The sequence below is a fragment of the Acanthochromis polyacanthus genome, chromosome 6 (assembly GCF_021347895.1).
Source record: "Acanthochromis polyacanthus isolate Apoly-LR-REF ecotype Palm Island chromosome 6, KAUST_Apoly_ChrSc, whole genome shotgun sequence".
In the NCBI taxonomy this organism is placed as follows: Eukaryota; Metazoa; Chordata; class Actinopteri; family Pomacentridae; genus Acanthochromis; species Acanthochromis polyacanthus.
Window position 1 is genome coordinate 23,576,207 of NC_067118.1, and position 27,222 is coordinate 23,603,428.

General features: G+C 40.6%; 2 protein-coding genes across 3 annotated transcripts in view; one reads left to right on the forward strand and one right to left on the reverse strand.

Moving 5' to 3' along the window:
• Positions 1 to 27,222, reverse strand: part of ccdc135 (coiled-coil domain containing 135) — a 74,895-nt gene that overhangs the window by 42,439 nt on the left and 5,234 nt on the right. The gene's annotated exons all lie outside the window — the stretch shown is intronic.
• The window catches only part of edem2 (ER degradation enhancer, mannosidase alpha-like 2), a 47,236-nt gene continuing 46,865 nt past the window's right edge, over positions 26,852 to 27,222 (forward strand). Inside the window, exon 1 of the mRNA XM_051949803.1 lies at positions 26,852 to 27,087. Within this exon, the coding sequence (XP_051805763.1) occupies positions 26,999 to 27,087 (89 nt within the window). The 5' untranslated portion in view covers positions 26,852 to 26,998. The remainder of the gene's footprint in view (positions 27,088 to 27,222) is intronic.

Here is a 27,222-nt window from a genome sequence, read left to right on the forward strand (position 1 = left end):
AAAATGTTGAAAAAACATGTTCATCCCCAACATCTGAAACACAATGTTTTACTGCTGTTAGAGTTGAATTTATAAATACATTTATCATAATCAAGCCTTAGAGGATTAACTGTGTATACATAGTGTGTTTTCGTTCTCTCTCTCTCTCTCTCTCTCTCTCTCTCTCTCTCTCTCTCTCTCTCTCTCTCTCTCTCTCTCTCTCTCTCTCTCTCTCTCTCTCTCTCTCTCTCTCTCTCTCTCTCTCTCTCTCTCTCTCTCTCTCTCTCTCTCTCTCTCTCACTTCTTATCTTATGCAGCCATGTACCCACTGTTGGGAATGGTGGATGCGGAGAACCCACACTAGGCATTATTAAAAGAATTTATTAACAAAATCAAACACCAATTACAACAGAAAACGAGACTGAAGTGGACTAAACACAACTTGACAGCAGCTAAACGGCAGAACTAAAAGGTGACAAAAAACTAAACTTAGACAAAGGCAAAAACGGCTAGACTAACAGGTACTTAAACAATGACAATGAACGACAAACACAAGAGCAAATGAGGGTCCAAACAAGTTGAGTTCAAAAGAGCTTAATCCAGAAGAGGGTGAAAAATGACAAAGTCCAACAACTGATATAATCCAGTGGTGGAGGGTAAGTGGGGAGTGAAGATTGAACTGTATGGATATCCAACTATGTGCCAGCAAAGACTTAGGGGAATGGCTGAGCTTAAATAACAGGGAAGGAAACCAGGTGGATTGCATTGAACTGATTGCAACAGGTGAGGGTGATGAGCTAATGAGATGACAGACAGAGCCAGGGGACGAGCGAGTGGAAGAGAGACATGAGGTGAAAACACAGCCAGAGGGAGACAGAGAGACATGCCAAAAACACACACTAAAGGGCAACAACACTGAGGGAACCAACAGACTTAGATTAAAGCAACAAACAACAGAATCAAAAAGGTTAAATTCAAACTAAAGGTGGAAGAAGGAACAAAGAGGCAGCAATAGGGCAGAATCCTGACACCCACACCTGCTTCTGTATAAATAAACCATGTATGGGAACAGTGCTTTGTAGCTGGCACTGTCCTGTTACCCTTGCAAGTAAATCGCTTGGGCAAGGGCTCGGAAATCAAAATCAGAGGCAGACTGGCTCAGCTTTCGTCAGCTACGAAACAAATGCACTTTTCAGATTAAAAAAGCAAAGTCTGATTTTTACCTAACTGAATCTACCAAAAATTTGAACAACCCCAAAAAGTTCTGGCAGGTCATAAAATCGAACAGTCATGTAATGACTAGTGATCTGCCAAGCTCTTTAATTACAGATTCTGGACCTCTGTCTGATAAGACAGCCATTTTAAATTATTTTAATGATCATTTTATCTCTGCTGGCTCCTTGTTTGAGTCTTTAAATCCTGAGCTGACTAAAGTTGACCCACCCAGTGGAAACTCACCCTTGTTCCCGACTTCAACAAGTGGTGGCACCATCAGCCCTTTTGAGTTTACTGCTGTGACTGTCTCTGAGGTTCAGATTGCTCTGAAGAGACTGGATACAGGAAAAGCTGCTGGGCCTGATAATATCGATCCTTTCTTTTTAAAATTGGCTGCTGATTTTATTGCTGAGCCTCTGGCACATATTTTTAACCTGAGTTTTATTAGTAATAAAATCCCTAAAGTTTGGAAATCTGCTTTTATTCTTCCCCTGTTAAAAGGGGGAGAACCTGGTAATGTAAATAACTATAGACCAATTTCCAAATTATGCGTTTTAGCAAAGTTGTTTGAAAGGATCGTTAGTGATCAATTAAAGGATTTTTTAGAGTCAAATAATATTTTATCATCTTTTCAGTCTGGTTTTAGAAAACAGCATAGTACTGTTACGGCTGGTCTTAAAGTTTTAAATGATTTTATCGAGGCCCTGGACAGTAAGAAATATTGTGTAGCTCTTTTTATTGATCTTTCTAAAGCCTTTGACACAGTCGATCACAAACTCTTGACTAAAATTTTACATAACATTGGCATTTCTAAATCTGCCACTCATTGGTTCAGTGAGTATTTAACAAACAGAACACAGTGTGTGCAGGTGGCTGGATCCACCGCCACTGTTCTGGGTGTTTCCAAAGGGGTGCCCCAAGGCTCAGTCCTGGGACCCATTTTATTTTCAATATATATCAATGGTTTGTGCTCTACTGTGTCAAATGCATTTTATCACTTTTATGCAGATGATACCATTATTTATTGCTGTTCATCCTCACTCACTCAGGCTTTTGAGTTTTTACAAGCTGCTTTTAATGTTGTACCGTCTCGTCTGAGAACTCTGAAATTGGTTCTAAACACTGAAAAGACAAAGCTCATGGTCTTTTCAAACACAAGTGAGTTACCCACAAATGTCCCAACAGTGGTAACTCAACAAGGAAACCCAGTTGAGCTGGTCTCTCATTATAAGTACCTGGGTTTTCTTTTGGATCATGAGCTTTCTTTTAAAGCACACATTGCAGGCTTGGTCAGTAAACTCAGGGTCAAGTTCGGTTTCTTCTACAGAAACAAATGTTGTTTCTCACTCAGAGCCCGGAAACTGCTTGTGTCAGCAACATTTCTGCCCCTGATTGATTATGGAGATGTGCTCTACCTCGGTGCTCCTACAAAATGTCTCCAGTCCTTAAACACTGTTTATCACAGTGCACTGAGGTTTGTCACGGGTGATGGTCGCCTTACACATCATTGTGACCTGTACATTCGTTCTGGGTTGCCCTCTTTAAGTGCGCGAAGGTATACGCACTGGCTGACACTTGTATACAAAGCAATTCTTGGCTTGGTTCCTTCTTATTTATGCTCTCTTCTTTGGAGAACTACAAGCCACTATGCTTTACGGTCCTGTGATGTTTTTCATCTTTCTGTTCCTCGTGTAAGAACTGAACTGGGGAAGAAAGCGTTCAGTTTTGCTGCTCCAACAGCGTGGAACTCTATAGAGACTGAACTGAAGCTCTCAGAGCTCATCTCACTTGGAGCTTTCCGGTCCTTGCTAATGGACAAACAGCATGAAACCATTAAGCAGTGCCTGTGTTTCTGAATAGTTATGTATATTTGATAATCTTCTGTCCTTTACTGCGATTTTTCATTCACAAAAACGCATTTTAAATTGTTATGTTTTATACTGTTTTTTATGTATTTACCATGACGTGTGTTGCTGACCTCTTGGCCAGGTCACCCTTGTGAAAGAGATCTTGATCTCAATGGGTTTTTTCTTTTACCTGGTTAAATAAAGGTTAAATAAAAAAACTACTGGTCTCCGTGTGTTTTCTGATTTGGTGAAGATCTTCTTATGTTACGTGAGAGCTCTTAGCGGAGTTTCTCTCTGACAACTGTTTTTTGTCATTTGTTGATATAATTTCAGCCTGGAGAAACATACCTGTCAAATTAAAATTCACTATTAATCAAAATTTGTAATGGTTTTATCATGAAAATGAACACAGTGGTAGACAAAAGTGAACTGATAGAGCTGTTTACCAAGTAGAATTGGCTTGAAATGGCCATGTTGTTCAGGATGTTCACATCTTCCATTCTCTTTATAGTCACCAGGTCTGTGTATTTTTCTCTGCAGTAACTCTGAGCTTCAGTCCAGTTTTTCCGTTCATAAACAGCGTGGTACTTACGTTGACCAAGAGAGGAGACGGTAAACAGCCCTGCTGCAACAGGTAGAAATAAAGATTATATTTGAGGTATAAATGACTTTTAGCAGAAAAGCACTTCTAATATTAATGTCATGATTATAAAATAACTTACTAACAAAATTTTATAATACATTGAATAGCAATGACAGTAACAGTATTGCACAACCAAAAATAATGCTACTTAAAGCTCCCACATTGGAGCTCACCACAGTATGCTGAATTAAAATCTGAAAAATCATAAAGGATAAAGAAAGAATACATAAACTCTTGCCTGATGCAGCTGTGATGCATAGAAGAACCTTTTCCATCCTTCCCTGGTTTTATCTGTTACTCTGTGACTGCAGATATTCAATTGCTGATATGACTGACTTTCTCTCACTTTTATCAGCCCCATGCAAAACCAATGTGCAAAGTATTTGCCTTTTAGGCTTTAGATGATGCCAGATGAATGTAAGTCAAATCAAACAAGTTTCATTTGTACAGCAAAGTAGCAGAAATTTTAAAAAGTGCCTTTCATTGGAAAAACAAAGACAATAAGATGAGTGTGTTTGAGGCAAATTTTAGCTCAACCATTTGCTGCTTTACAAAGACAACGGGAGAGCTGGAGGTATAAACTAAAAGCTGCCAGGATATAAAGACATTTATTTCCGATGCGTTTTAAGCTACTCACACTGAAATAGCAGATTTTGAACAAAACTAAGACCAGGGTTCATGCAGTCGTTGTGAAATTAACCATCTTTGGAGTATTTTTAGGTGAAAATTGAACGACAAATTCAGGGAAGGCTTTCATCAATTTACTGAAAATGGACACAGTAGTGGACCTTTGACTCCTGGCTAATCCAAAGATGAGTAAAGAGGTGGCGTGTGAGTGGAGGATGTTTGTTAATAAACATGAACCCAACTTGTCTGGAAACATAATGTCTATCTGTAGGCAGTGTTTCTAAAATGATTGCTTGTTCAGATATGTTGGAAAAGGTCAACAATGTTCTTTAATCCACTTCTTCTTCCACATGACTTTACACAGATATCTGGTACTTTAACTTCTGTTTGAGCTAAAACGCAAAACATACTTTCCTGATTAACTGACAGTAAAATTCGTTCCATAAAGCTCTTATTGAGCTACATCCTGCATTCTTTCTCCACTGAAAGCTCTGCTTGTTGCTGGAAGTCAGAGACCCAAATGCACACAGTTAAACGCAGCAGACTGGATAATATAAAAGAGTTTATTTTCGACAAAGTAACAGGTTGCACATATAAATAAGGGATGGTGAAAGAGGATGACTTGGAGCAGGATGAGGGAAAGAGGCAGCAACTTTGGGGGTTCACTCTGTCAGCTGCTATGAGGAACTGGCAGGATAGACTGACCAACGGGAAGTAGAAGGAACTCAACCCAGAAGGGCTAAGGTGACAGGGAGCTACACCAAGCTAGGCTACACAAGCAGTTACACATGACAAATCAGAAAAGCATTAATCTTCATGGTAATTGCTCTTAGCTGCAGATGTACTGAGCAAAACTGAGTAGTACAAGGCAAAGCCCAGTGAATACAGATTAACACGCAAATTACATTAACATGTGACGTGGAAATGTCCTACTTGAATGCTGATAACAGTTCCTGAGCTGAGGATGACCCAGTGTGGTATCGGATCTGAGATATGTATTACTTAATAAGTTAGTAGAATGGAATCTGTTTTGTTTGTTCTCGTATCTGATATGAGTTGCTTATTATATGTCTGCTCCTGTGTGGTTCCTTGTCTCTGACCCCAGATGTGTTTCTAATTCTACCCATGCCATTGGAATGTGTTCTCCTGTTTACAGAGCCCTGTTGGAGGAGTTTTTATAAGGGTTCTTCTGTCCAAAATGTTGATTTAGGCTCTCTTCAGCTGCTGTAGAGAAGGGGGGTTTGTTTGGGGATGCTCCCTGCTTTCCCCATATGGCAGGCAATAAAGAACCATTTGTTGTAACCCCCTACATGTTGAAAACCTATAAAAGTGACCTGACTTCTTTGTTTGAGGAGGAATCAATTGACAGGCTCCTCCACAGGCAGATCATGGCTCCTGATCAGATGCTGTCTTTTACATTCTGAGAGATTCTCTATTGGCTTTTGGAATCCTCCACAGGCAGACCATGGTGCCTGTTCAGATGCTGTCTTTTTTATAATAAAATTAGATCATGAAAAGCAACAGTGTCACCAGACGTGTTATTCAACCTCTGCACATCTAAGAGAAACCACGACACCAGCAAACAAACAAACGTGGTGGAAAAAAAGAAAACAGAGGAGAAACTACTGGAACTGTAGTTTGACAGCAAAATGAATGAGTGGATAACAAAAAAAATCAATAATATGAATGTTTTTTGCTTTGAAAATGTGGTTGTTTTAGATTTGTAATTTATTTTTCTTTGGTTTGGGGAAGTCCGACCTTCAAGGCTATAGAGGAAATTGTGTTTTCAATCACAATTTTTTTCAATGGTAAATTCTTTTTTTTTCAATGACAACCAATACTGTCTCTATTTTAGCTCCAGGAGGAAATGCCTGACCATCTGAGCAAACAATGACTCTGCAAAGTTAACTACACAATGAAAATGTAAAGGATTACAAATGATTAAGATTGATAGTTATGGGAGACTTGTAAGTTGCGGAGTGCAGATAAAATAGCTTCATCACTCATTGCAATGAGATGTGCTTGTCACCTTTAACCCTTGTAACATCACTTTGTTTACAAGGCATGTTTTGTTTTTAAAATATCTTCAAAATGCACACTCTTTTTGAAGCCAGAAACTGTAAAATGGAAAGAGTGGTTCAACTTTCCGACTGTTTGGAATAAATACCATCAGTTTTGTGTGGTTACATAGAGAAAACATCTTGAAAATAAGCTTAAAATTGTCAGATTTCATTGTAGTCACTTTCTTTAAAATGTCAAATTTATAAATTCACCAAAAATAATGATGGAAATGGTAAAAAAAGAAACCCAAAGATTCTCTGCTCTGCACGGCCACTGAGAAGCCATGACTGACTCAGGCCAGTTGTGAGCACCAACCATGTGACCAAAATCCAGACACTTTTTGGGTGAACCTTTCAATTCATTTTCAATAAATTTTATTAACCTGTTCAATGTGTCATCTCAAGACACTTCAATTAGAAAAGTAAAGACAAAATTACAGAGAGAAATCCAACAAATCCAAAGTTTTCTTTGGATTCCCTGTCTGAGCAAGCACTTGGCGACAGTGGGGAGGTAAAACTCCCTTTTTCAGGAAGAACCCTCCGGCAGAACCAGGCTCAGACAGGGCGGCCATCTGCCTCGACCGGTTGGGGTGAGGGGAAAGAAGAGTGAGAACAGGATACAGAAAACTCATGAGATTAAAACACAAGAGAACAATAAACCTAGCGAAGGATGCTGAGGTCAGGAACTGTCCGAAATGTGAATCCAGTCTATCAGTGCTGCTCAGTCCATCACATCGGACACACAGCAGCAGCAGAACGTCTTCTTTATCCAAGAGAAGGTGCGTTGGAAGCAGTTCTTCTTCTTCTTCTTTGTCTTCCTCTGCTCCTTCTCGCTGACCTCAGTGTCTTTATCATCATTATTATCCTTGCTGTCCTCAGTGTGTTCAGCAGTGTCAGCATTGTCACTGTCCTCATTGTAGTCAGCGTCTTTATAATCGCTACTATCTTCACAGTCCTCATACTCGCTGCTCTTCAGGTCACTGTCCTCATACTCATTGATCTCCTTGTTGACAGGATCCTTTTCCTCCTCAGCCTTGATGTTTTCTCTGTATTTCTCCTCTTCCACGTCACTGTCCTCATTGTAGTCGGCGTCTTTATAATTGCTACTATCCTCACAGTCCTCATATTCACTGCTCTTCTGGTCACTGTCCTCATCAGCCAAGCCTGTCAGGTTAATTTTGTTTTCAGGGTCTGCAGGATTAACCGTGATGGACAGGCTGGTGGAGGGTCTAGGCTCATCGCTAAAAAAGGAAACATACACTGTTGGGTTTACATCCGACAAGCAGAGAATGTAAACATGGAGATCAACAAAAGTCCATATCAGTCTTTTGTCACCTGCTGGGTTGCTAATGTCTCACAACCTATGTACAAAGTAAATAGAAACACACTTACCAACTGCTGGTGGAGGAGCTGCTGCTGAGGTAGCTTTTGGTGATAAAGGGATGGTTGAGGATACCACTGGGGGTGATTCTGTCCTTCTCATCCCACTGAAGCATCGCCTTCAGCAGCTCGGTGCACTCCCTTTTCTCATCAGCCTCTGCTGGTTTGTCCGTCTCAGAGCACATCTGGTGCAGAAAACATTTTGAAAGTCCAACAGTGGTCAAATCACCTTCCACCGTGAAATGTGGATACCATAAATGAACGGGACTTTTCAGCAACTAGCTGCTGCTTCCTAAACTACCTACTGTTATCATTTCATCCAGAGAGTTGAACTTGGGACCTTTGTTGTTGTAGTAGACGTAGTAATACTCTTTAGGTGTCTGAAAGAAGAAAACAATGATGCTTACTAAAGTCTTTATCTTATTGAGTGAGTAGAGGTCAGTGGTAAAATCACAGTAGGAGTATTGTACCTTCAGCCGCCACAAACCGTTAGGCCTTTTCTTAAAAAGTAATCCTGATCTCTGGCCAGCATCGATGAGATATTGTGGCGGCAGACCCAGCAGATGGATCACGCGTCGGAGCTGCAAACAAAACATAACACCATGTTAGATCTGAAGCTAATCCTGTGACGGCTTCTATTGTGTTTCAGCTGCAGTAATTTACTCACGGTCCAGTATTCTGAGCCTGACGCCAAGAGACGATTTTGAGTTATCATCCTGGCCATCACGCAGCCTAACGACCAGACGTCGATGGCCTCTGAATACGGCAGGCCCAGGGTGATTTCTGGAGCTCTGAATGTGGAAAAAACATCAAATGAAGATGTGACACAGTAGACAGTAAGGAGACAGCGCTGAATTAAAGATTTCTCAATGTTTAAAATGTATCAGTATTTCATACCTATATGCAGGTACTTGGCATAGGTCTCCTGCTTTGGCTTTAGACCTGTACTCGGCCAAACCAAAGTCAATGAGTTTGACCCTGGAGGGCTGCTTCACATGATCCACCATCATGATGTTGTCCATCTTCACATCAGCGTGGATTATGCCAGCACTCTTTGCTGCATTCAAAGCTACAGCCAGCTGCAAGTAACAACATTTATCAGGAGTTTGTTAAAGAAATCTGTCACATGACAATAAAAGTAGAAGTTGTAAAGGTTCCTGAACCACCGATGTTGATTCTCGCACCACTGAAGGAGAGAAATATAAGGAGACAATAGAAGGTCACACCTGCTGAATAACTGTACGGACGTGTTCCAGTCGCATTGGCTGTGGTAGATTCTGCACATAGTCCTGCAGGGTGATGTCCAGTTTTTCAAACACCAGGAGTCGCTTGTTTTTCATGAAGACATCTCCTTTGAACTCAATGATGTTTGACTCCTTTGAGTTGTGGCTCGTGAGCTTTTTCATGATTTCCGCCTGTGGAGAGATAATGCGTTTGCTGAGCCACATAGTCGTATCAGTTCTTCTCAACAACTAAAAAGTACATAACATGACCAGTACCACTACTCAGAATCTTGTAGTGGTACTACCTCTTTTTAAAACAATGTCTTTTTTGTGTCACTGTTCAGCTGAAATCGGTGTCCTACCTCATGGTCCAGATTCTTCCATTTGGGCACCTTTATAGCCACATGCTCTTCAGTGCTGTTTTTCACACATTCCAGCACTAATCCACAGCCTCCATGTCCCAGTTCTTTCACCAATTTGTAGCCTTCTGGGACTTCGAAAGGCTGCCTTGTGGTACTCCGCTCGGAGGAAGAGGATGAGGATGAACTTGGAATGTTCATTTTGATCTTCTCACAGAAGACTGAAAGTGAAACAGACACAAAAGAGAACCATAATCTATGGATGTCTTGTTAAACCACTGGTAATCTACCACACTGTTGTGATATCAGTTTTCAATCATATTTGCTAAATATTGAACCAGTTATCACAAAACAACAGCACTGAGTGTTACAACCTGTTCTGAATTGTGTTATAAGGACAGTACTGCAGCAAAATTACATGGATGTTTCCTCTTACAGGGATGTTGTCAAGATATGTTTCCTGCATATCTTGACAACGGTATATCAGATCATGCTCAAACTTGGTAGGGGTATTGCAGGGGTCCTGAGGAAGTGCCATGGGGAGTTTGAATCAGATTGGATGAATGGTGGTGTTTTTTCAATGCAATGAAATCAAGGTAGTCATGTTCTGACAGCAGTCTCAGCACTACTTCTTTTAAATGTAAACAAAGCAGCAGTTATTTTTTAAACTTTTAACTGTCATATTTACTGTACAGAAAGCACACAGTGGATGGGTTGGGGCTAATAACTTATAGTGAGATATTCTGAGTAATGTTGTTATAAATTATTGAAATCTATCATTTTTTTAGAACATTTTCTGCTCAACCATGTCTCATTTGACAGATTTTTTCTCACCTAAAATATATTTCAAATATATTAAAAATGCTTACTTTTTGAAACTTGTTCAGTATTTTTATTCACAAATCAAGACATTTGAAATAATTTTTTTAAAGCCTGTTTTTCCACGTCCAGCACATTTTAACTTATTACAGGCATTTGACAGTATCTCAAGAACTAATACAGATAAAGCATGATTTTTTATGGTTAGTTCTAGTTTCAACTACAGGACAAGTCGATGAAATAATCTCTGATAACTGGTGAATTGAAATTTAAAAATAATTGAAATTGTCACTGAACGTCTCATCTTTGAGCACACATTACCCCAAAAAACAATAATGCAGAAATCAACCAATGATATTTTCTGACACTTTTGTACTTGCATGCCAGGATAATACAAAACAAAACATACAGAATATTTTTTTAACATTAAATGCTTGGTCACAAAAATGAAAAAGAAAACGTGATGAACTTTAGGAACTGATTGAGCAGATATGACAAGTTGTACCACCAAAAACAAAAATATTGCTGGATAGCAGAATCCAATTTCATTTTTGGATTCCATGTTGCAAGTTAAGGAAACAGAATGAACTATTACCTTACTTATTACACTTACTGAATTGATTTACTATCAGAAAAAAGTGACCTTGAATGTTTCTCACATCAACACATCAGATTATCATTATATACTCCAAAATGAATATTTCCCAGTAGAAAAATCCTGCTATCCCAACATTTCTAAGCATTTGGTCGTGGTTATAGTCAACTATTCCAAGTTTGGAGCTTTAAAACCAAATTTTGTCTTTACAAAAATGTTTGACCTGCTCTTTACAAGAGTACTGGTTGCTTTTAGTTATCCAGTTATTACTTTTTAATAACAAGATGTTAAAAATGACAAGACAAGTACAAAACTGAGTGTTACATCCTGTTCTGACTTATGGATTTCATTACAAATTGGACAGAGTTGTAGAAAAATAGATCTTAAAACTGCCTTCTGAATGTTTCCTCTGGTGTTTGCTTCATCAAACAGAACAGTGAAGTCACTTACCTCAAAAATGTTGGCTTCTTTTGACTTTGTTGAAAGGTTGATGTTGAGTTTAATCTTGATATCCTGCTAGTTTCAGTGTAGACCTGTTGTCCTTCTGAAATCCGTAAGATACTGGTAGATTCTGGCAGCAGTCGTTTACATTTAAATGAAGTAGTCTTCGTTTAAATGTAAACAAAGCAGCATATATGTAATGTAGCTATTTTTTAAACTTTTCACTGTCATATTTACTGTAAAGAAAGCACACAGTGGATGGGTTTGGGTTCATGTAAAATGCTGAAACACTGGTGTAGAAATTCTACACCTCATATAATGTAAGATCTGTCTCCATTTGTTCATGTACGACCTGATGGGCTGAAAAGTCATTCTGTCGATCTTCATCTGCCACCTGACGTATGAAATTCCCCTTCTTTACTTCTTCTCCAGCTCTCTCCAAATCCTTAACAGAAGCTGAAGTCCTGTCTGTCTTCCACTAGTCTCAAAATTAAAATGCCACATAGTTTTGGTTCTAACATGTCCATCCATCTGTAGGGGTACTACGTAAGATAATGTAATTATCTGCACTCGTTTTAGGGTACCACCTCGCTTTAATTGCGAGGAAAAATTCATTAATTTAGGCAGGATCACAATCAGACTCCTGTAGAAATTCAGTTGATCAGACTTATACAGTGAACCCTCGCTATAACGCGGTTCACCTTTCACGGCTTCGCTGTTTCACGGATTTTTTAGTGCAGTTTTTTTATGCTTTTTTTGTGTTCTGCATCCTGATTGGCTAAGGGACTGACCAACATGAACAGTCTCCGCACCTCTCCTCTGCCATACAGGCCAGCGCTGCCTGCTGTGGAACGCTGCATCATTTCTCTCCTTGGTCTCCATGTAGTGAGACACCCTGAAAGACGGAGCCGACGGAGCAGCCTTATTCTTTTCCCCACCATCAACCAGACAGTGGACGTGGTCCCCAGCCGTCTCTGGCCACCGCACCCGCGTTCCCCAGGAGAAGAGTGCAGGCGCGAGCCTTCCCCACCCCGGACCCCTCCAATTGATTCAGCCGGCCCGCTCTCTGAGGCAAGAGTACCGCCGCGGCCCACCTGGCTGCAGCTGCAGTGCTCCCCCAAGTGCAGTATTATATAATAACTGTAAAAAATAAAGCTGACTACTTCACGGATTTCGCCTATCGCAGGTACTTTTTGGAACGTAACCCCCGCGATAAACGAGGGTTCACTGTATCTTAAAGCTGCTGTCCGGAGTTTCCGTTTGTTTTCAATTTATGTATCATTTTTTAACAAAGCTTAAGTGTGTTAGTCTAGTTCGATACTATAATATAAAGTTAGTATAACGCGATATGAAAATTTATTCCTGAGCTCCGCCTTCCTCTCATAGACCCCCATGTTATTCTAAAAAGCGCCGGTTGCTGCCGACCAATCAAGTTCGAGCTTCAGCTTTGTCATGCTGTCAATCAAAGGTTACGCGCACAGCAAGCAAGCCCATGCAGAGGTGGGCGAGCTACGCACTACGTAACCGCGCGCACATTTATTTTGCTTGTGGAGGAGAGAGCATCAGGGATCAGCAACTTCCAGAAAAGTTACCAATCCCACGGCTTGTCAGGCCAAGAGACTGCAGGACGTTTTTTGGTTCGGGGTGCTCGCGTCGCTCCCCGACCACGGCCTCCATAGCCCGCCTGACGGCTTCGTTTAGATGCCGTGGTCGGGGTGCTCGCCTCGCTCCCCGACCACGGCCTCCATAGCCCGCCTGACGGCTTCGTTTAGATGCCCGACCTCTGGAGGAAGATGTTGGGGCGTCTGGGACATACTCTTCTTCGGAGGAGTCATGCAATTCTGAACTCTAGATAGAAATAAATAAACAATGTAACACATATACACGCGTAAATGCACTAAGTTTGATAAACAACGTCATCGAGAGGGATACACGAGTGTAATCACATATTGAAACTTTACTCGTTCGTCCTAGCAGATTCATGTTATTTTGGTATTAGGACAAGTTAGACTCAATACAGCATTCTAACGTAATTCCTTTATTATTTACTAAATGTACTAAATGTAGAAGAGGGGGAAACAGCAAAACAGGCGAGATGCTGCAGCACTCCGGGCACTCCTGTCAGGTACTGCGCGCGTGCACAAATAAAGGGGCGAAATCAGAGGGAGGGAGGGACCAACAGTGTTTTGGGAGACGCTGCGATTCAAACTCCGGACAGCAGCTTTAAAGGCTAGAATCCTCGGTTAAAGGGACCCACAGTTCTCACAAGGAAACACACAAAGCTGTAAATTGTTCTAAAATGAAAACATTTATTTACTATTCTATGGAATAACAGCAGTGAAATCCTATATACAGTGCATATGGGTGTGTATGTGCATGCGTGTGTCTGTGGAATGTGTGTGCGTGTGGAGTGAGATTTGTGTGTGTGTGTGTTCAAATTAGCACATTAAGCTAGGAATATGGTGAGAGAAGCCAGAAAACTAACCTGACGAGGTAAACGGTAATTTGGACAAAAATTAATGATTTGTAAAAGAATAAACTGGCGGATTTAATTACCTCTGCCCAGTCGCGTTGCCAGACAGATTTCACTGGGACACATACCCCAGTATTGATCTGCAGTGCCCCAGTAAAACTTTCACCAATAAAAAATAAAAATCACTTGGGAGTTTTAAGTCTACATAGCATAGACTACAGCGTATGGAAGCGAATGTGACTCAAAACTCTAATTCAAAAGCATTAGCAGAAATGCTTTTTAATTTCAAAGACATGGCTGCACTATTTGACTCAAAAATGAAATTAAAAATCAATATTCCAAAATGTAATTTCATTTTCTTCGTCAAGACTGCTCATTTCGTGACTAAATGAAAAAGCAAAAGCAAACTCAGAAATGCTTTTTCGTTTTCGTGCTCACCCCGCAAAATGTGTCTCATAATTCAAACGCAAAAGCGATCTCAAGTGGCGTAGGTAAGTGACGTCACGGACCCCAACTAAAACTAGATTTGACTGGAGACCATTGGAGACTTGACGTGCAAGCAGATGGCGGCGAGTATGTCCGGTGTTCAAGATTAACTGGTGTTCCCATCAACTGGTGCTATTCAGTGAGCAAGGCAGCTGTTACAACGGCAACACATAGCATAGGTGACTGTACCGATGCCTGTTCAAAACACACAGACGTCAATAAACTGTTCCGAAATGTTCTTGTTGTCAGCTTTAACATTGTCGTTATTGCTCTGTTTGGACTCACGGCTGTTCAGTCTACCAGTAAAATACTCGGTTTAGGACTTCCACCTAACGGAGTGGAAATATCGCTTCACTGCGGCAGTGTGACGATCTCCATCACATTAACTGGTGACAGTCTGTGGCCTCAGTCCGACAAAAACACCAAGAGAAGTTCTAATACCGTTTACTGAGAAAAGACACCAATTCCTTTCAGTATAGCACATATACTGGGGCAATAGCTCAGGTGACTGAACAGGAGATCTATAAACAAGAAGATAAACCCGACGCAGCGGCCCGGGTTCAACTCCAGCTCGTAGGTTTCCCCCTATTTTTCCGTCTGTCTCTCTACTTACCTGTCAAATAAAGCTAATAAAAAGGAAAAAAATAACATTTATTCACAGCTATTGGTAGTCATAAGTATATATAAGTGCAAAGGTGTTCAGTCAAGAGGCAGTTTTTACTCTGAGAGGGAATCTGCAGATGGAACTTAGCGTGGAACAATTCAGCAAGATGATTTGTTGCTGAGATGGATCAACGTTTTTCATCTCTCAACAGCCAAGTTCTAAGAGGTGTTCAGGCCTGTAATCCAAGATCTGACAACTTCCTCTGTGAGGAGGACCTCAGAGGTCTGGCAGATCATTACAGTGTTGATCTAAAACCTGAAGAGGTGTTGGTGGCCAAAAACTATCTGGCCAGAAAGTGGGAGAGCCTTCCAATCACAGACATGCAATGTGTTTTCAGCTTGCTGGATCAAGTCATTTTCCCAACCTTGACACAGGTCATTCAGATAGCTCTGACCATCCCAGTGTCCAGCTGCACTTGTGAACGGACGTTCAGTGTGCTGAGACGGCTCCACACTTGGCTGAGAAGCACAATGGGGCAGGATAGGCTTCACCATCTTGCCATCATGTCAGTGGAGAGTGAGGAACTTTCCAAGTTAAGCCACAGCCAAGTGATTGAGCACTTTGCAAAAATGAAAACAAGACGTTACAGTTTACTCCCCAAAAAATGATTGCCTGAAGTGACACACAACAGTTGTTCATTTATTCTTCTCCTATGGAAATAAAAGAACCTAGAGATTTTGGGGTGCTTTATTTTATTTTATTTTATTTTATTTTATTTTATTTACATTTGTAAATGTTCAATTTGCAGATGTTTACTGAAATAAATATTTCAAAAAGATTCATTGCTTTTCCTATTTGCATTTATCAGTAATGGTTTAGAAGTCGAGAGTAAAGTGCACAAGTAGGCCAAATGCATTACCGCAGTACATTTCAGATGGTTAATCAAAGATCTAGACAACAACATAGTCTGATATTATTGAATGGTTTAAAGAACTATTTAGTTTTTTTATGTGAATAAGTGCTGAATATGTTTTTTTTTCCTCGCACACTTTGCGCACTCTCATGAATGCTTTGTGCCCCAGGTGTGCCCCAGGTGTGCCCCAGTACTAGCCTAGCCGCGCTAGACAACCCACGGCAACAAATTTAATTCTCTGCCAGGGTGGGTCTAGTTACCCTCCATAAGGCTCGAGGCTGGATTCTCCTAAAACTGGCCGGACCAATCACCATGAAGTGTAGAGTCAGAAGGCGGGCGTAACTAAGTGACGACAGAGGCGCGACGATTCTGACAGACACAACCGGCGCACAATTAACAGTTATCTTTCGACTCGGCTTTGGCCACAGCCCTTAAAGATTTGAAGCTAAAATTCAACTTGAAAGATAAACAAAGGACGGCACTGAAGTGTTTCATTGAGAAGAAAGACGTTTTTGGACTTATGCCGACGGGATATGGCAAATCCTTAATATACCAGTTGACTCCTCTGGTTGGGAAGCTAATGGGACTTAGCCACAATCCGCCGGCACTCTCGGAACTACGTCAGCCTATTCGTCGCACTGATTGGTTGTATACCTACCCAATTGCTGCAGAGTGATTTGAAAGACAACCTTTTAGCCCACCTCCCTCCCTGTCCAGCGGCCCTAGACCCTTGTGCCTTCAGAACTTGGGTCTAGCGTGACTAGGGTACCCCAGTACAGTATTAGGTCTGGTGACGCCCCTGCTGTGGACACCATAAACATGTGTAACCAACCCTTTTCAGAACTTAGAGTGCAAATACAAATTGTTTTTCTCACAAATAATGTGCAGATTTAGTAATAAACCGAGTTATACCACTATTTTCACTAAAATGCAGGAATATTTCAGGCATTTCTGCTCAAATATTTACAAAATCCTCAGAAGTCACTCCAAAAAAACTTTTTCTGTCCACCACAGTCTCTGCAATGGCAAAAACAATAGCAATGGGCTTTAGGACCATGGAGCGAATCTGAAGTCCTGGTTTATTCCATTGCTAGAATATGTTTATTCTTTTTCTTTTTTTTTATTACATCTGATGCAAAGTCTTGATTTTCTGTGCATCTTGTATCTTCTCTGTGTTTGGCAGAGCAGAGTGATGTGTGGTCAAAGCCAGTGAGAGACCGGTTTGCTCTGTGAGGAGGCTCCCCCCTCCTCACAGAGCAAGTCAGCAGTCAGCCGCTCTCAGAGTGCAATGGCGCGGGGGAGACAGAGAGAGAGAAATAAAAACACAAGAGAACTATTCCTTGACTAAAAAAATAAACCTGGTAGAAAGTTTCAAATTCGCACTTTGGCCATCTCCGTGTATTTCCAAAACGTTCCCAGAGAGATAAAGACGCCCAGCCTGAGAGTGTCTGTCTCCGAACGTACCAGTCAGAGCGTCTCTGCTCAAAGCAGGGGAGTCGCTGTTTGTTTTTCACATGTCTCTAACCCAGGAGCTGCAAAACCAAGAGAAATATCCACTGTGTGTTTTTGTCACCTACAAAGAACTGGAAGAAGACTCATCGATGCTTCATCTTCCTGCTTTGTTCGATTATGCAGCAGCGCGCAGTATTGGCGTGTCGGCGCGTCACTTGAGAGTTAATGTGAATTTTTTTGACCAACATGTTGGAAATGACATAAAAGTAATTAAAGCAGTAAACAGGAAAGCACTGTTTAGATGCTAATGTTGAATTTTAACAATTTCTATGTGGCTGTTTTACAGTTTGATGTGTCCATAACTATTCATAATCTTACAATTGTCACAAATGTGCATTGAAAGGTTAAAAATACACATTTCTGCAGTTTAACGTAGTTCATATTAGCACACAAACAGATTTATAACAAGATTTTTACATAAATATTCAAAAGTGCATTCGAATGTCCTGTTTTATGTTGTTCTAATTTGTTTGGTTAATGTGATGTAAACAGCAAACACAGTAGTTGCTGTCCTAAAGTGGTCTTTCAAAGTATTTTAATATTACAGTTAAAATGATGTTGCTGTTCTAGACATCTGAATTTCAGATCAAAACATGACAATAAAAGAGAGTCTGGAGTTACACACTGTTGCACATATAAACCCCAAAATTATTCCTCCCTGTAGATACTCATAATACAAGTCAGAGCTTTGTAATAAAAATGTTAAGTGTGTTTTCAAAATTGGAGTTTATAGTTGGCTTGGTTTGGTTGGCAGTTCATGCCATAGTTTTGCCAGAGTTAAAATGAATATTTATAATTCCAATAGCCTCAACATAGTACACAGGTCATGAACAAGATTTTTGTAACTTTCACTGTAAGTGGGCTAAAGCACTTAATTAAAAGTGCTCTAACAGAGATGTAAGTGCTGTAATTTGTTTCTTTTAATAAACCATGTAACTTGGATGGATGTGATGCTGGCGTGACCACAGTGCACAAGTCTGATGTTGCTCAAAGGGGTCCAAGGGACCGCTCAGGGAGTTTGTGTGTTTGCCCAGACTCATGAAAAAATTAGAGGGAACATTGTTTGCATCTCCAGCATTTTTTTAACACAACAGCAACTCTTTAATGCTTTAAATTTCAAAAACAAACAATAGCAGATTTACAGATATAAAATTTTGGCATCCCTTCTCAACATGATACTGCATCATTTTGAATGCAGCACTGGGGCTGTATATCCAATCACATACTACGGCCACCACAAATTCTTCCTCTTTTCTATCTTACCTTGTATTATTGTGTCTTGTCTTAAATATCTTAAAGAAAGCTGTTTGAAACTGTTCTGACTAACTAGATAACATAATTATTAGCTGCAAAACACTTTTACTGACCATCAGTTCAAAAACAAAAATAATAAGTGCACTGCTGAGTAATGACAAAAAAGCAGATTTTCACACTTCACAGGTTGGAACCAGCAAATATTTGCCTTTTTACTTAAAAAACAACTAAAAGGATTCATTAATTACCCAAAGTTGCAAAGAACTGACAAACATAATAATAATTTCACATCATTCACTAGTCTGCAACAGACAAATGCAGCTCTCAGAATTATTAGCTGTCAAAATTTGGAATCTAGAAATATCGGAAATTAGACGTTACTATGAGCTTCTTTTGTTTTGTAACTAATAAAAATATATTTATAGAATATAATAAGTAAGAAATGTTCTATGAGAAGTTATGAAGCATTGTTGTTATGATCCCTGCTCCTCTCCTTCCTTCTCCCTCCTGGTCTCTCCTCCTTCCTCCTGTTCACTCTGCATCTGTGTGTCCATCTGTCTATCCCTCTGGCTCTCTCTGTCTGCCTGTCTCCCTCTCTGTTCTTTCTCTCTACCCTGTGCCCCTCTGCTCCCTGCATCACCTGACTCCACTCTGCTGATTGCTGTGATGAGAGTCAGCTGCAGTAAGCTCTGTTCAGTCACTTTCTCCCTGCCGGACCATAGACTCAGCTTTCCCACTCTGAGGGGCCGTTTACATGAGGACACTTGCAGGTAAAAACGTCAAAATATTTCAACAAAACACCCTATCATTTATACGAGGACGGCGTTTTGGGGGCTTAAAAACGCAAAAATTTGAAACTGGCCTCCAGAGTGGAAAAGTTGAAAACTCTCCGCCGTTACGTTTCCGTCTAAACAGCAAAACGCAAAACTTTGCCGAGATCTGACCACGTCGCGTACGTGATTATGTCACATATGTGCACCGGTGCTTTCGTTTGCCGGCCAGTACAAGGAAGCAAACAAAGATGTGTGATTATTTCCATCCTTCGTACCTTCAAGCAACTCTGGCAGCTCTATGTACACTACAGGAGTCGTACCAACAAACGTACAGAATCTGTACAGATTCCATTCATAAACATTTACCGCGGCGGAGATCTGAAAAGGGAGATAGTACGCATGCATGTAGACATGGCGGAGTTTTATCACAGCGCCACCCAGCTGCCTGGCATGCATATCCAATCGAATTCCACACACTATAGAGTCACCGTATATACGCAGATTTCCTTCAAAACCACTCGTCTAAACGTGAAATGACAAGATGCCACTTTTGCGTTTTCTGTTAAGATGGTCCTCTTATAAACGTAGCCTTAGACTCAGTTTTTTCCCCCTCCATTCCCCCCTGGATTACCCCTTACATGTCCACCTCCATTTCCCCCTGGATGTCCCCCTCCATGCCCCCAACCATTTCCCCCTGGATGTCCCCCTCCATTGCCCCTGGATGTCCCCCTCCATGCCCCCAACCATTTCCCCCTGGATGTCCCTCTCCATGCCCCCCTCCATTTCTCTCTGGATGTCCCCCTCCATTTCCACCTCCATCTGCCCCTTCCATTTCCCTCTGGATTTCCCCCTGTTGTTCCTGTTGTAACAATTCCTCTCTCTTAGCACTCATCTTCTCCTTGTTTTCCTTCTTGTCCTTGTTTCCTTCTTGAGATGGTGGAAGACTTTTCCGTCTGACCCCTTGCTCCAGCTCAGTCTGATGTTTTTGTTCCTTCCTTGGTCCAGCATTTGTTTGAGCTGAGATATGAAATAATATTTTCTTGATTATTCCTGAGGCTAGCTCACACAGCACCTGTTCTTCAGTCACTTCAATCAAATAAATCAATCATTTATGTTTGACATACATTGCAAAATGATTCAATACACTAAAATTTGAGGGAAGACAGTTGGGAAATAAATAGGACTGGACCCGAATATCCGAATTTCCGAATATTCGGCTGTGACAGTGGTATCCGAATATTAATTTTGACAGACTGGGACAGACTCCAGCCCCTCTGCAACCCTAATGAGGGTAATGCGGTGTATAGATAATGGATGGGTATGCTAAAGTAATTCTGAATCCGAATGTAATTTGAAACATGGATGACCACTTACACTGACTGTAGCAAATAAATGTGAGGTCAGAATCACATCCAACACCTCTCCATTTTCCAGAGTCTGCAAAGTTTGCAGCCACACAATTCTCGTCAGCTTCGTCCAGCGGTCTGTTATCCCAGTAGTGAAATGAGTACATCTGACATCTGACCACCACAGGTGTCTGAAAAGACCAATCCAGACTTTTTGTCCTGAAGGAATCAGCTCTGCCACCTTCTGGTTCTCTGCCATGTTTCTCACACTAGCCAGGCTTGTGTGATGAGCTCTGCAGTAGCTCTGGGCCTCAGTCCATGTCATGGAGATGTTTATGTAGACAAATGTCACATTCTGCCCTGAAAACAGACCACAGTTAAATGATGTGTCTAATCAATTACTGTGACATGACAATGTGCAGTATTTTATGCAACTGAGTCAATGTTAGTGCAACGATACAGTCATTCAGATCTACAGTAAACAGACACTTTATGAGAAAAAGAACTTGGAAATGTAACTAACACACACAATGCCAAAGTTGTCAGACAAATTCTAGGTACGTTAAGAGACTCCATTGCTGGACCAGCTTTGTTGCTGCTGTGTATTTTTTGTGTCATGCCCTTCCTCTTGTACACTCTAAAGGAAAATTCATGGGTCAGAACTTTGAAACACACATGCAGTTGTATTCAACGAATCATAGTTGGTATGTGTTGCAGACGGTCACATTGCCTATCCATTGGCGACCTGTCCTCCTCTGTTGACTCTTTGTTTTGTGGAGTTCCCAAGGGTTCCATTTTGGGCCTTTCGCTATTTTCACTTTATATGTTGCCACTGGGGTCAATTATAGCAAGGGATAATTTGGCATTTCACTGCTACGCCGATGATGTCCAGTTGTATTTACCAGTGTTCCCAAACAAAAGTGGTGCTCTTCAACCCCTCACAAACTGCATCAGTGACATCAAGTCATGGCTGGGGGAAAATTCCCTCCATTTAAATGAAGACAGACTGAGTACATTCTTTTTGGTGACAATGTGCTTGCAGGTTCAGACTCTGTGTCTTCAAAGCTAAAACTGTCTGTAAAGAACCTCGGGGTTATTTTTGACAGCAGTTTTACATTAGTCAAACAGATCGAAAATGTGGTCAGAGCAAGTTTTTATCAGTTAAGTCTTTATCCAAAGTAAAGCCTTTTTTAAATCACACCAACCTTGAAAGGACTATTCATGCTTTTGTCAACTCACGAATAGATTACTGCTACGCTCTTTATGTTGGTGTTTACCAGTCTACCCTGAGCCGCCTCCAGTTGGTGCAAAATGCGGCAGCCCCTTTTCTGACTAACACTTCAAGGTGCCAGCACATCATCCCAGTCCGTTTTTCCCTCCACTGGCTTCCAGTTTTCTTTTAGGATAGATATCAAAATTTTACTTTTGATTTTTAAAGTCTTCAACGGCCTTGCACCTACTTATTTGACTGAACTTCTTTCTGTCTGAAACCCTAACAGGGTGTTAAGGTCCACAAATCAGGTGTTTCTTGAAGTCCATAGGCCAGCTACAAACACTGGGGTGATGGAGCCTTTTGAGTCGCTGGGCCCAGAGTTTGGAACAAACTGAACCCTGACATGTGCACCATCACGGACTTTGGCCTCTTAAAAGCCCAGCTCAAATCACATTTTTTTCAGACTGGCTTTTGATACTCAGTAATGTGGCAACATTTGATCTTGTTTTATTTGATTTTATTTTCTTGACGTGTTCTATATTGTTGCTTTCTTTTAATTTGCTTTTTTTTCTCTAATGTTACTGTTTGATTTTAACTGGGAAGCACTTTGGTCACCTTGAGTGTTGTAAATGTGCTCTATAAATAATGTTGATTGATTGATTGATTGATCATGTTGAATACAAAAAGCCAAACACAGGTCTCTGTGTGTGAAAGGGGCAAATCGAGAAAATGACCAGATTTGATTTTCTAGATGTGTTGCAGAGGTCATATGATTAGACAGCTGCATCTTCTCATCACAGAGTACAGCTTAGAAAAAGAAGAGTGTGATGAGATATTCTTAGTCTGTAATAAAATTTCTCACCTCTGACATCCGAGCAAACCGATGGAATGGTACTTTCACAAGGATAATCCCTCCAACTTCCACTGCCCCACATGACAGCACAATATCCATTATTTGTGAAGGTATCTGGATGCCCATTATACCAGTTCCTGAACTCAGTCTCTCCATCATTGTAGAACATCTCATCTGCCAGTGACCAGTTCCACTTCTCTACATGCAGTCCTATCCAGTGGTTCTGAAAGCAACAGCATGACAACAGTATAACCTCAGTTATCCTCAAAACAGCCTGCTGACCTTAAAACTGCTCCAGACAATATTTATGCAAAAATCTATCGAGCCACTTCAGTCAACGTTTAGATGTAATTTTACATGAATTAAAGTGATATGACAATATTGTATGAGGTTAAAGTCAAAACATATTTGGGGAGTTTTGGAATTCAAATTGGATACTCTTTCATAAAAATGCTTCTTAAAGTATTCTTTTCAAGAATTCCGAACAGGTTTAAAGTTTAATCTTTTCTTATCTTTTCCCTGCTCCGGGGCTGACTTTGCTGACCATGTGTAATTGGCCTTAATTTTGAAACAAACTGGTTGAAGAACTGTGTCTCTTAGGAATTATTGATCATATTACACTAATTTGAAAACTAGAACCAGGTTATTATAAACACAAACGAGGAAGTATTATTGATTTACTTATTTGGCGTGTCACAAATGTTGATGTGTTGAACCCATGTATGGTTTGCTTCATGTTGCAGTGCATTACCTCTCAGGACCAAGTTTTTTTTGCAATCATAATATTTTGTGTGATCATTCATATATTATGGGAAACATTTATCGGCAAAAACAAATTAATTATAGAGCTTAGCCCTGAAATTATATTTAGGGTTCTCCATGACATAACAAGTGGCAAAACATGTCTACCTATCTATCATTTTCAAATGGAAATCCCTGTAGTTTCTACCATTTCTAGAGTAGGGGTGTCAACATATGGCCCGTGGACCAAAATGGCCCACCAGAGCAGATGACTTTGCAAAGGGTGAAAATTACAGGAGAAGACTTTAACTGCAAATACTACATGTGTGACAATGTAAGTTTAAAACAATCCATCCATCCATCCATGCCATTCTCTATACACCGCTTTATCCTTACTAGGGTGGCGGTGGGTGCTGGAGTCTATCCCAGCTGACTCGGGCGAAGGCAGGGGACACCCTGGACAGGTCGCCAGTCTGTCACAGGGCTACATATACAGACAAACAATCACATCACATTCACACCTACGGGCAATTTAGAGACTCAGACACCCTCAGTGCAAGAAGGAGCGCTACCGCAGGTCCTTCATCCCACTGCCATCAGACTATATAACACTACTGTGTAGTTGTTATTATGTGCAATATTTATTATCTTGTTCTTGCACTTTTGTGACTTTTGCACTCCTCTGTTTTTTGTTTCTAAGAGCCCTGTAACGGTAAATTTCTCCTTTGTTAGATCAATAAAATCTATCTTTCTTATCTTAACCTCAGCATGTTTTTGGACTGTGGGAGGAAGCCGGAGTACCCCAGAGAAAACCCACGCACGCACAGGGAGAACACGTAAACTCCATGCAGAAAGAAAGAGAAAGAGAGAGAGAGAGACACGAGATTATTCAGTTCCAGATACCTGTGACTAAAGGTTTTGCACCTTGTAGATAAACTGTGATCTGTAACTTGTACTGTGTAAATGATAAACTGAGGCATAATGCTGTTGAATTGCACTTTTTTTCTTCAGGAATTTCAGGTTGTTCATAATCTTTTGTAAGAAGATAGTTCATTAAATGTGAACATTTTCAGAATGTATTTTTTGCACTAAAACAGAGGGGGGAAATGTGGAGTTGTTATTATTTAGATTATTATGATTTTACTGGTCTGACCAACTAGACGTCAGTCTGGCCTGAATGTGGCCCTGAACTAAAATGAGTTTGACACCCCTGTTGTAGAGCATTTTTAATAGACTACAAACTGAGAACAGCCGATGCAGTAGGAAACTACAATATCAATAACCACCAACTGTTCAACTGTCCCTGATTACTGACAAAGGTGCGAATCCTTTTGGACATGGCAGTTTAATAAAAAGGTTCAAAAACAAATTCATCCCCAACACTTCGAACACAATGTTTTACTGTCTTTTGCCACTTGTTGATGTAATTTCCAGCCTGGAGAAACGTATGTAACATCAAATTAAAATTCACTATTTATCAAAATGTGAAATGGTTTTATTATGAAAAATGAACACAGTGGTAGACAAAAGTGAACTGATAGAGCTGTTTACCGAGTAGATACAGTATATGGGTTTAAAATGGCCATGTTGTTCAGGATGTTCACATCTTCCATGCTCTTTATAGTCACCAGGTCTGTGTATTTTTCTCTGCAGTAACTCTGGGCTTCAGTCCTGTTTTTCCGTTCATAAACAGCGTGGTACTTACGTTGACCAAGAGAGGAGGCGGTAAACAGCCCTGCTGCAACAGGTAGAAATAAAGATTATATTTGAGGTATAAATGACTTTTAGCAGAAAAGCACTTCTGACATTAACGTCATGAATATAAAATAACTTACTAACAAACTTTTATTATGTATTGAGTAACAAAACATAATTTTTCAGTATTGGCTGAAAAAAACAAGAATGTGCCCACCTATGACATCTGTAAGGTCTGATTGACTGTGGATTGTGTCATTGTGTGTGTTTGTGTGTGTGTGGTGGGTGGGGTTATGGGTTTTCAGTGTTGTTTGTGCTGACTTTATTTGTGTTGTTGATCTTTGAACTACTTTTACTCAAAAGCCCAACCAGGAGTTGAAAATGAGCTCAATGCTATACAATCTATATGTAATGCATGGGTTCTATGTGTTCTGTGACAATTGCATGGTCCCTGGACAAATAAATGAATAAATAAATAAATGACAGAAACAGTATTGCACAACCAAAATAATGGTACTTAAAGCTCTCACAGTGGAGATCATCACAGTATGTTGAATTAAAACTGAAGGAAACAGAAGTGATAAAGAAAGAATACATAAACTCTTGCCTGATGCAGCTGCGATGCACAGAAGAACCTTTTCCATCCTTCCCTGGTTTTATCTGTTACTCTGTGACTGCAGATATTCAACCGCTGATATGACTGACTTTCTCTCACTTTTATCAGTCCCATGCAAAACCAATATGCAAAGTATTTGCCTTTTAGGCTTTAGATGATGCCAGATGAATGTAAGTCAAATCAAACAAGTTCCATTTGTACAGCACAGTAAGAGAAATGGAAAAAAGTGCCTTTCATTGGAAAAACAAAGACAATAAGATGAGTGTGTTTGAGGCAAATTTTAGCTCAACCATTTGCTGCTTTACAACGAGAACAGGAGAGCTGGAGGTGTAAACTAAAAGCTGCCAGGATATAGAGACATCTATTTCTGCTGCGTTTTAAGCTACTCACACTGAAATAGCAGATTTTGAACAAAACTAAGACCAGGGTTCATGCAGTCGTTGTGAAATTAACCATCTTTGGAGTATTTTTAGGTGAAAATTGAAAGACAAATTCAGGGAAGGCTTTCATCAATTTACTGAAAGTGGACTTTTGACTCCTGGCTAATCCAAAGATGAGTAAAGAGGTGGCGTGTGAGTGGAGGATGTTTTCTAATAAACATGAACACGACTTGTCTGGAAACATAATGTCTATCTGTTGGCAGTGTTTCTAAAATGATTGCTTGTTCAGATATGTTGGAAAAGGTCAACAATTTTCTTTTTTCCACTTCTTCTTCCGCATGACTCTTTACACAGATATCTATTACTTTAACTTCTGTTTGAGCTAGAATGCAAAACATACTTTCCTGATTATCTGACAGTAAAATTCATTCCCTAAAGCTTTTATTCATCTACATCCTGCATTCTTTTCCAACTGGAAGCTCTGCTTGTTGCTGGAAGTCAGAGACCCAAATACACACAGTTAAACACAGCAGACTTGATGAAGGCAGGGGACACCCTGGACAGGTCGCTGGTCTCTCCAGGGTGTCCCCTGCCTTCGCCCCAGTCAGCTGAGACAGACCTCAGCCCCTCCGCGACCCTAGTGAGGATAAAGCGGTGTATAGAGAATGGGTGGATGGATAGTTTATTCTTGTGTTTTTTGCGAGGTAACCTTACTTGTATTGTAACCTTGTTTGTTGTCAATAAAGTCTGTTTAAAAAAAATGAAGAACACGCGTCAGCATACCGGTCGACGCATGCGCACATCGTTCGCTTCCTGCTTCCTGACAGCTGCACAACAACACCAGCAGCAGAAGCCCACTTGTTCTCCGGGTTTTTCTCTCTAATTTGGCTTATCTGTCCCTGTGTCCTTCTGTCCTTCTGTCCGTCTGTCCTCTGGTCTCGTCCCGTCTCCATGCGCGTTCCCGTGTGCGCGGCGCTGTTGTTGCTGCTGAGCGATGCGGCGACTCATCAGTTCACTGAGCAGGAGATGGCTGCTGTCAGGTACAACACACTGCCACACAACGGCCACTTACAGCTTTGGACACCTCAAAATTGTTGTATATTTTTATTTTTTCATCTCAAAGTGCCGGTACCTTGAATAATTAAGACCGTCTTTATTAGTAAATAGACATGGGA